Source organism: Brachyhypopomus gauderio, chromosome 21 (assembly GCF_052324685.1).
Source record: "Brachyhypopomus gauderio isolate BG-103 chromosome 21, BGAUD_0.2, whole genome shotgun sequence".
Lineage (NCBI taxonomy): Eukaryota > Metazoa > Chordata > Actinopteri > Gymnotiformes > Hypopomidae > Brachyhypopomus > Brachyhypopomus gauderio.
The window spans coordinates 4,903,431-4,914,088 of record NC_135231.1 but is presented as its reverse complement, the minus strand read 5'-3'; the positions used below and the strand labels follow the sequence as shown (position 1 = coordinate 4,914,088).

The 10,658-nt window shown below is 39.8% G+C and overlaps 1 protein-coding gene across 3 annotated transcripts; it reads left to right on the top strand.

Annotated features, from left to right (window-relative positions):
- The first annotated feature begins 84 nt into the window (after nt 1–84).
- Nucleotides 85–9,453, top strand: fkbp1ab (FKBP prolyl isomerase 1Ab). Of its 3 annotated transcripts, none has more exons than XM_076984698.1 (5): nt 85–591; nt 708–755; nt 3,968–4,032; nt 5,852–5,999; nt 6,129–9,453. In XM_076984698.1, exons 1-4 carry the CDS (start codon nt 555–557, stop codon nt 5,978–5,980), a joined length of 279 nt encoding a protein of 92 aa, XP_076840813.1. In that variant the 5' UTR covers nt 85–554; the 3' UTR covers nt 5,981–5,999; nt 6,129–9,453. The 3 variants fall into 3 exon arrangements, with proteins under 3 accessions (XP_076840813.1, XP_076840811.1, XP_076840812.1); XM_076984696.1 differs by having other exon boundaries at nt 3,968–4,080; XM_076984697.1 differs by having other exon boundaries at nt 3,968–4,080; nt 6,116–9,453.
- Nucleotides 9,454–10,658: the final 1,205 nt, after the last annotated feature.

Below are 10,658 nucleotides of genomic sequence, written 5' to 3'. Positions count from 1 at the left end.
CCCTCATCATTTCCAATTCTCATTACACATATTGTGGTGTTTGTGAGTGGTGTCCAAACCCTCCCAAAGCCACTGCTTCCATGGTATAGGTCAAAAGGCCATTTGAAACACTGCCCTGACACTGTCCTGGTGAGATTATCCTGCATTTGCAGTGGATATAATATCAAGAATAGGCCCAAATAGATTTGGAATATTAGATTTAAATAGTTTGGCATCTATATCAGTGACATACATTGGCTATTACTAGACGTTTTGCTATAATGAATTGACAGATCTAATTTGTAAGCAGTAATTCTAAATTAGTTCTAATAATCGGGGAAACAATGGGGTGCAGTGAAGAGTTCCCGGCGTTCTTGTTATTCTGAACATGGTTGGTGAAGGGCTGTTATCGGACCTCCTCCGCTGTTTCCGGTTCTTTTCACACGCGCCCGACTGCAGAGCTACGTGTGGGTCACGTGATTCGACAATCGCTTAGCTGCATTGACACAGCTGAGCATAACCGTGGAAAGGCAGTTTGCAGGAGACTCACTTGGAAACGAATCAAGGATCTTAAAATGGGAGTCGAGATTGAGACCATTACCCCAGGCGATGGTAAATTGATTAAGCATATAGCTCAAACGCTGCCATTGTGTTTCTACATTGATCTGATTACAATAGTTTGGATATTTTATGAGGTTTTCTCTTTTTCTTCACGCTCATCCTAACAGGAAGGACTTTTCCCAAAAAAGGACAGACCTGTGTGGTGCATTATGTTGGTGAGTTTGAAACAGCGTTTAATTTCCAATATCTGCGGTGGTTAGCCACCCCGTGTCTTCGTCTATTTATTGCTTTTGGTGTGATGGACAAAATGCATATAAACTGAGTTCTTTGGCATTATCTGCTGTTTAAATCAGTAGTAAAACTATTAGGGTAACTTTGGCATCAATTAGAAATTTCATAAATTCGCTCTTTGCTTGGATGAGTTTTGGACAGACCACTGTTTTTTGGGATATCAAGGCATTCGGCGAATACTAGAAGTTAAACGTTTAGAGGGTGAAATTCTGTCCCCATGCGATTGTTATGATATGGTTAGCGCACGCGCGGTCGTTTTCCTGCAGCCGCGAGCTCACACCTGAAACAGGGAAGACAGAGGATGTTTTAAGCTCTCATGCGATTTTCTTGACTTTGTTGAATGATTGTCGGCGTCGGACAATAATCAGTAATCGGATATGTTGTAGTGATTGCAAAAGTGGGGCTTTTGGGAGATGGAATCAAAGGAACCAATTGATTCGGAAAATGATTCGATCTTGTGAGACATTCGAATCATCACACACCACAGTGACATCTAGTGGGCAACCAGGGCCTAAATCCACAACAAAAACAAAGTAAAGTGTTTTTTTAATGAAAAATACATGAAATATAACCCCCATAGCATATTGTGTCTCTAAATAAATTTTAGTCATGAAAACATATAATTTTGCAGAGAATAAGGTTGTTTTAATGACGCCATTAAGATGTATTTTTCATTATGATACATTTAGTCAGTGGATAGATATAGCTGACATTATTCATTTTACATTGCAATGTACGGAAATGCTTGTGTAATACTTTATGTATTAAACATTACAAGTAATCAGTTGTTTTTATTAAGAAACATGATCTGTTCCACAGTCCCACACATGTTGCAACATGTTGTTGTTATGTGAAAGCAAACACAGTTCTGAGATCAGTGAGCAGATTAATTTAGAAGCATTTTGTAGACCAAACAAAAGTTGCTTGAACTTAAGTGCGGACTAAAACCAGTGACTGTATATACGGTCTCTGACTAAAACGCGCGAAAAGATTCGAAACGTGTCGAAACTGCGTGACGTAACGAAACTCGTTTCTGGAGCAGTCACGTGGTCCTCACCTTTCGATGCGGACTTCCAAACAGTGTTGCGGAACACCGTGATTCAAATGAATCGATTCAGTTCAATTCCGCGTTTCGAGATTGACATCACTAATATGTTGATCTGTTCTAAATACTAGCGTTAACCAAATATATTTTTAGTAAGTTTGATTTTGAAGAATGTCTATCACACACTTGGGCGAATAAAAATGATCAGGCTATTTATCTTACGGCTGGACGTATTTTGAGATACCACAATAGTGCAGCGTCGGCAAAACGAATCGCGAGATTTCCTCGTTGCTGTTTTTATTAAGTAACGCAAACAGAAAAAGCACGGACTAACGGGGGAAATGGGAGAATGATAACTAGCATGTACATTTTTAAACTACACTATTTAAAATAAAAACCGTTTAATGAAAACCAAGGCATACATATATTTAAACATTTTAAACTAAATGAAGTCCTTGAAGTGCGAATGCAGACTGCTCTCACTGCGATCTCTCCGCAGTCCCAGTTTGTCTGCCATTCTGACCAGTATAAGCACTCCCAACAGTGTCCAACCTCATGGGTAGACCCAGTCTGTCCTCCACGGGGGCCGGCACACGCTGAATCGGTCCCTTAAGGGCTTCAACAGTTTGGCACCCCCACATGGACCTGATCCACTGCATCACCTGGGTGCTCCATCACACTGGAGCTGATCCAAGGTGTTGTGACCGCAGGTATGATTTGGGCTTTATGAGAGTATCGAGGCACTGATGGTCTGATCAGAAGGCTTTTATCCTTTCTCTGGACCACTGTTTGACATCTCAATGACACTACATCAATTCACTTTCTGCTCCACAACTTCTTTGTAAGCCAACAGTAACTGGTGGGGACAGAGCTGAAGTGCTTCATTCTCCACCAGCACTGGTATCTTCAACGTTATAGCGTGTCCAGCCACCAGGGATCCAACAACCAGCTCTGATGCTGCGTGTTCAGCTCCTCGAGAGAACTTCTCCTACTGAAAACTAAGAAATAACTTCTTTGGAGATGTGATGGTTCGTGCTTCTTCGTAGCATTAACAAAAACGGACCCATATCTGTGAGGGCAGCGAGGTGTTTTACATCTAGCTGTACTGCAGAATCAACCAATCTGCTTTACTCCATCATCAACGCTGAGCGTTGTTCTCTTCAGGTCAGCCCAGCCCTCATTGGGCCACCCCACTCTCATTTCCCACTCTTTTGGTTAGCTGCACATACCATAGCATAGCTGCTCAGCCTTCTCAAATGCTGGTAAACCATCATTCTCTGCTCTTCAGGCAGCATGCTTCTCTGCTCTCCCCGAACCTTCTGCCTATACTAAAGCATTGCCTGACTGACAATGTTGCGAGAGCCTGTGCAAAATGTAAGCAGAGGTCTGTAGTCACTAAGTCAGCATGCTGCTCAGGTGGCATTTCCATAAGTGCCAAACACGGTGGCATCTTAGAGAGCTGCAATCCAGCCATGATGCTGGGGAGTTGTGGAGTTTGGCTCCCAGGCACCGTTGCCATGCTAGTGTTGTAGACGCAGCAGTGCCTTCTCTCCCTCGCCGAGCTCCAGCTGAACTCTGAAAAGATGTGAAAAATATGTGCAAGGTGATGGCAACAGTGGTTCCCATAGTAATCTGAGCACTAGGGACTAATGTAGATCCCAGGCACAACATCTGAGATCTCCGTCCAGAAGAGATCCGTGCAGAATCACATCCAAGAATCCAGTCCTCTCGTACAAGACCCAAGCTTGAAGGCTGAAGAGTGGGGAATTTTTATATATATGTATCAGTAATTTTGTATATTATATGCAATTGTATTACATATATACGAGTTAACCGTGTGACCTGGGGCATTTGGGGAGCATATGGGGGATATTATGGGCATATGTTGCATTAATTAGTGGGACAATTTTTTGTCATTGCACCTTAAAATAGATATAGACAGGTTAGTCTTGGACAGATATAGCAGCTATTTAAAAGTGCTGTATTTCTGTATGTATACTATTATAACAATGCATATATTTGTTCCCTTTTTGACATCAACTGTTATTATTTTTCCCCATCTTTCACCATCTTATCCTCTCCCATATCCAGGTTGTTTCACAGATGGGCGTAAATTTGACTCTTCCCGTGACCGTCACAAGCCATTTAAGTTTAAGGTTGGTAAACTGGAAGTCATCCGTGGTTGGGAGGAAGGTGTTGTGCAGGTACGCCAAATTCATGTATATGTAAAAATTTAATTTTACATAAAACACCGCAGAATCAAACATTCTAAAAATATATCCACTCTATCTGTTCCATATCTTCAAACTGTCTGTTTGAATATTTCATGTTGATTTTCACCAGGGAACACATACACATGTGGCATAACACACAAAACTGCTTTCTATGCAGGACAAAACTTTGCATGGAATCTTAACACTTCAGATGGTTTTTGCTACTTATGATTTCATGAGTGTAATTCTTCTTTTGGACTAGCTGGGTCAGTAATGAGTCAGTGGAGCATTTATGTAATGGTTAGATGCAGTGTGTAGGTTTATGCTTTGAGTACTCTATGTGTGAGAACTGACGCCTGAGCAACACACCCACTGTAGTGGAATAACGGCGAGAAATGCGGGGTGTGTGGAGTGATGCCTCCTGTTTGTGGCAGCCTGGTGCTGTACATTGACACGGAGATCTATTTGTGTTTTCATTCCATGTCAAAAGAGAACTGTGTTTCCTTAGAGCTATTAAGGAGAGGCGATATTAAGGAGAGGAATGCATTCAGCAAACATTTCAGAAAAGGCAAGAACACGAGCCTCACCTTGGGTTGTAATTATTGTACAATAGTTTTATTTGTGTTCTGGGTGACTCACTAAATGGTCTCTAAGGTAGCTGTGGCTACATTATCCATTGTGCAGATAGCTGTGATCTCAAGACATAACAAATAAGTTTGCTTAGCACTGTTTCTGACATTATTATTGACTTTGCATTGACACCAAGATTTATTTTTGGAGTAAATCTACTAAAAAGCCACCTGTAACCCTGCATATTGGAAATTGAACATTGGATGAAATATAAATTTAACATGTTTAACAGTGACAATACTAAACTCATCTTTATTGGTTCTCAATCAACAAAACTGGTTCCATAACTTTCCATTGAATGTAGCCATGTCCACCTTCCCTCTCCTTTGAGATGTAAGATGTAAAAACATTTTTCCACCTGCACAATCCCTTATCAACTTTTCTATCTATCTGCTTAGACCGTTTCAACTCTTTTTCTTGCTGATATTGGTTCTTCACAAGCTTCAGATGGTCCAGGTGTCTTCTCACTCATACCTACCCATATTATTACACTATTCCCTCACAAATCTTCACTGGGGTTCCTGTAAAATACCATAATAAAAAATTTTATGAATTCTTTTGCTCTTAACTTTACTCTTACGTTCTCTCCTGTGGGGTACTGAGGTTTAAACCGGATCTGAACTGGTGCTCTGTGCTGCTCCAATAAGAGTCCTTGGTCAAAAAGCCATCCATCCATTATCTGTACCCACTAGTCAGGGTCACAGGGGGGCTGGAGCCAATCCCAGCATCACCGGGTGAAGTCAGGGTACACCATGGGCAGGTCACCAGTCCACCACATGGCCAACACACACACCCACCCCCCTACGGGCAATTTAGAGTGATCAATCAACCTAGCATGCATGTATTTGGACATGGGAGGAAATCGGAGTACCCGGAGAAAACCCACGCATGCAAACTCCACACAAAGCAGCCCAGACCGAGGATCAAACCCAGAACACCTTGCTGTGAGGCAACAGTGCTAACCACCATGCCACCCTTGTCAATATATTCATCTACCTGTTTAACATGCTTGAAATTGTAAACAAATTGAAAGTCGCTCTGGATAAAGGCGTCTGCCAAAAGTGTGAAATGTAAAAATGTCAGTATCGAGTATTTGGGGTAAATAAAGTGTGTGTGCGTGTGATCTCTGTAGATGAGTGTTGGCCAACGAGCAAAATTGACCTGCTCTCCAGACTATGCCTATGGTCCAAAGGGTCACCCGGGAATCATCCCCCCAAATGCCACCCTCATCTTTGACGTGGAGCTTCTGGGTCTGGAGTGACTTCATGCTTTATCATTTGGTAGGTATTTTAACCATTCAAATTTCCATTTCCTCTACAAATTAACATGACATGTTGCATGTGAAATTAATGTATTTTCAATTATATTATTAAATTCACATAATTCCAACCTGCAGTCCATTCTTCCAGGTTGTCTACTGTCTTACACACCAAGAAGCCAGAAGTCTGCACTTGATTTTAGAGGTTTTTTTTTGCCTGATGTTATACTCATTTCATAACCTTTATCTGCATGTGTCTCTGATTTTGCTTGTGTGTCTTCAGCCATGTTAATGTATGATCTGAGACGGTAGTTCTCAGTGATACCTGCATAGCCTCGGATACATACAACAGTTCAACCATTCCCTTATACAGTTTTCCACTTTTATCAAATACAGTCTACTGTTGGGCTACTTTTACTTCCTTAGTTTTGTATTTGAGCTATGACGCACACTGAGCTACCAAGTAAATAAACTTTGGTTGCGTTTTTATAAATATTTTTTCCAAAATACATAAATCAACTTGCAACAGGAACCACCTTCTCTTACCACCTGCCCTAGTCAGTAAAGATGAAGAGCTTAGAACATGTAGGACAGCTGATCCATGTTTGACAAAAAAAATATTTTTCAAGTCAGAATCTGACATTGGGTTAACTTGTTTTTTCTTAAGTTGACCTGTAGAATGATGACAATCATACCCCCTGCTTCAGTCAATGGAAAAAACAAAAACAATTCCGTAAGAAAGAAGGTGATTCCAGCTTTAGATAAAATGTCTAGTTATGCAACATACACTATATTGCCAAAAGAATTCGCTCACCTTCCTTGACTCACATATGAGCTTAAATACCATCCCATTCCTAATTTGATGGGTTTAATTTGATGGGTTTAATCTAGAACAACTTCAGCTCTTCTGGAAAGGCTGTCCACAAAGTTTAGGAGTGTGTTTATAGGGATTTTTGACAAATCTTCCAGAAGCACATTTGTGAGGTCACATAGTGATGTTGGACGAGAAGGCCTGGCTCTCAGTCTCCGCTCCAATTCATCCCCAAGGTGTTCTATCGGGTTGAGGTCAGGACTCTGTGCTGGCCAGTCAAGTCCATCCACATCAGACTCTGCCATCCATGTATTTATGGACTTTGCTTTGTGCACTGGTGCACAGTCATGTTGGAAGAGGAAGGGGCCAGCTCCAAACTGTTCCCACAAACTTGGGAGCATGGAATTGTCCAAAATGTCTTGGTATGCCGAAGCATTCAGAGTTCCTTTCACTGGAACTAAGGGTCCAAGCCCAGCTCCTGAAAAACAACCCTACACCATAATCCCCCCTCCACCAAACTTTACACTTGGCACAATACAGTCAGACAAGTACCGTTCTCCTGGCAACCGCCAAACCCAGAATTGTCCATCAGATTGCCAGATGAAGTGCGATTTGCCAATCCATAGAAAGTGCCTAGAAAGTGCCACTGCTCTAGAGTCCAGTGACTGCGTGATTTACCCCACTGCATACTTTGTATTGCACTTGATGTATGGCTTGAATGCAGTTGCATGTCAGTTTACGTGGCCTACCACTTTGTGGCTGAGTCGCTGTCGTTCCCAAACACTTCCATTTTCTTATAGTACAGCGGACAGTTGACTGGAATATTTAGGAGCGAGGAAATGTGGATTTGTTGCACAAGTGGCATCCTATCACAGTTCCACGCTGGAATTCACTGAGCTCCTGAGAGCCACCCATTCTTACACAAAAACGGTCTGCATGCGTAGGTGCTTAATTTTATACACCTGTGGCCATGGAAGTGATTGGAACATCTGATTCTTATCATTTGGATGGGTAAGTGAATACTTTTGGCAATATAGTGTACATTCCCTTTGACCATTTTTAAGTTGTTCTAGAGTTGTACCAGAAAGCAAATGTTCAAGTCTATTTGAAATGATTTAACAATCTGACTGATATAATGCAAGTATGTGATGATTCTGGAATATAGTTTGAAACATGCTAATTGGTAAGCATAAACGTCCTTTCCTTGTTAACTACATTCACCTTGTGGCACTAATGCATGTCTAAAGAAGTGAAATTTTGAGCAGCAAACAGCTGATTTATTATATTTGGCACAGTGGAAATGTTTCCAAATTAGATTTTTTTTGACCAAACAAGCATACATGATTCAGGTTTTTAGAAATCTTTAGAGCCTTTCTGAATTAATGCAGAATATCAAAACTTTATCATGGTACAGTGTTCATCGGGATTGAGAACCACTGTAGGACCTCCTAAAATGTGTCTATAATAATTCTAAATAATAAATCGTTTTTTTTTTGTTGTTGTTTTAATAAGATGTGCATGTTCAAACATAACATCAACTCAACAGCTATTTTAGGATGATTTAGAATGATGAAATTTATAACTTAGTAATTACACCCTTATGAATATTTGTAATGGCTTGGCCAAAGTATTTGTGTGATTGAACAAATAGAAAGCACGTCTCTATCTGAATATTAAAGTACTTAGTATAAACACAATCTCTTCATTTGATTAACATATTTAGGCTTGAGCAGATTGTACTCTAGTTCATGACATAGTCGTAATGGCATTTAATCACTTGTATGCTTAATACCATATCACAGATGTTTGATGTTTTGACAAAAAAGTCCCTGCTCCTGGTTGAAATTACAAGGAGAAGAAGGTTGTATACCTTTATAAAAGATACTATTGAAATATATATGCTTGTTTGTGAGGCCATCTTGTTATACATTTCAACAGTCTGATGGTTAGCACTGAACAATTTGGATTAGTTATATTCGACACTCTATGGTTTGTTTTAATTTTAGAACTTTTGTAATGATGCACAGTGGCATGACCTCATCATTCATAGACATGCTTGCATTTATAAGAACTTTATAAACGTATTTTTGTCTTATCCTTATATCAAGTCAACTACATTTTTAGCAAACCACCAATTTGCTCAAAACATGCATAAAGCTGAGCACTGTATAGTGGAGCCATGCTTTTATTAGAGGTGTGAGTCCAAATGGTTGTGGTAGGCTGTAGTAGGAAACCCAATCTTTGATCAGTTGATACTGAATCTTTAAACTACTTGCATTAATATATATTTTTAGATAGCAACATTTTTAGAGTAATTATAGGCATTTACGTTGTAAATTTATTTTATGAGCTATCTATTATTATTATTATTATTATTAAAGGAATACACTGCCTAGGCAAGCACATATGTTTTGTGGTTGGAACAATATTGGCAGTATTGTTTTTAAAAAATATATATTGCAATTTTATATGGTGAATAAAAAATTCTGATGTAAAAGTTAATCTTTTAAAACAATGACTTGGTGCTATTTTTCTAACGTGGACATATAAGGATCAGTGTGGCTTTCAGTGCTTAAATGCAACATTATATTTGTGACATAAACAGGCCATAACTAATGGACAAAAGAAATTGCTTTTGCAATAAAGTGCTTTTTATCTGCTTTGAGGGGTGTATTTTGGGTTGACTTTTTTTTTTTTTTTTTTTTTTTTTTACAAATGCCATGTGTCCAAATGTATTCAGTGTTCTGTGATCTGTATTCAAAAGCTTGAAGCTGAAAATACCAATCCTCAAATTCCTGGTTTTATAGGCTAGTCTATGTTAAGGATAGTCTATTTAAGAACTATCTAACATGTTTATGCAGTCCAGTTACTTTGAGAGGTCCTGCCCTGTAGATGGACGGAGTCTACCACCGTGTACACTTTTTGTTCTCTTGCTTATCCTTCATCCACTCTGCAGTAAGGTGTGAAAAAAAAACCTACATCCAGACTGCTGGGCCTAATACACTTGCACCAGTTCTACGCCTGTAGCCATGCCACTATGATGGTGTAAATGCTGCTGTGTCCCAAATACTGCCGGCAGTCCTGTGGCCAAGAACTGAGTAGTAAAGGCTAGGACATAACACTGAGGATGAATTGTGCAGATGTGAACATCTGTGCAGCAGTATGTAATTGAACTGTTAGAAAAGATTATGTGGGCACAGAGTAGATATAGTATTTATATAGGTTTTTGAATAAAGTGATTGAGTGTATATATCTCAATATAAAGAACAGTCTAATATTTGTTATTATATACATATATTTATGTAGCGCTTTTCTAAAATCCAAAAACGCTTACAATCATTAGTACACAGAACAACCGAACACAGAATTTAACACTTGCGAACCATCAACGAGACAATATTACAACTAAACATCAGCAATGAGCAGTAATCAAGCAGAAGAACGGTCACAGGCGAGAGAGAAGAGGTCAGTCAAGATTAGATTTAAATATGGAAAGACGAAAATTGATCACAGATATGAAGTTTCACAGGTGAAGAGCGAGTCTGGAAGATGCCAAATCACCAAAATCACAGAGTTTAGATTTAGACAGAGTTTAGACAGAAGCCTGGCAGTGGAAGACCTAAGGGGACGAGATGGTTTGTGTGGAAGAAGACGTTTGGACAGATGACAAGGTGCAAGATCGTTTAGAGGAGAATCTTGAATTATAACAGGTGTTCTGAAAATCTATCCTACCGGTCAAACCGACCTACCAGTGGTATTTAACGGGGAGCCAGTGAAGATGCAGGAGAACAGGTGAGATGTGGTCACCAGTGCAAGTGAGTGCTTGAGCTGCAGTTTTGTATCATCTAATGCTTATGGACAGAGGAGCTA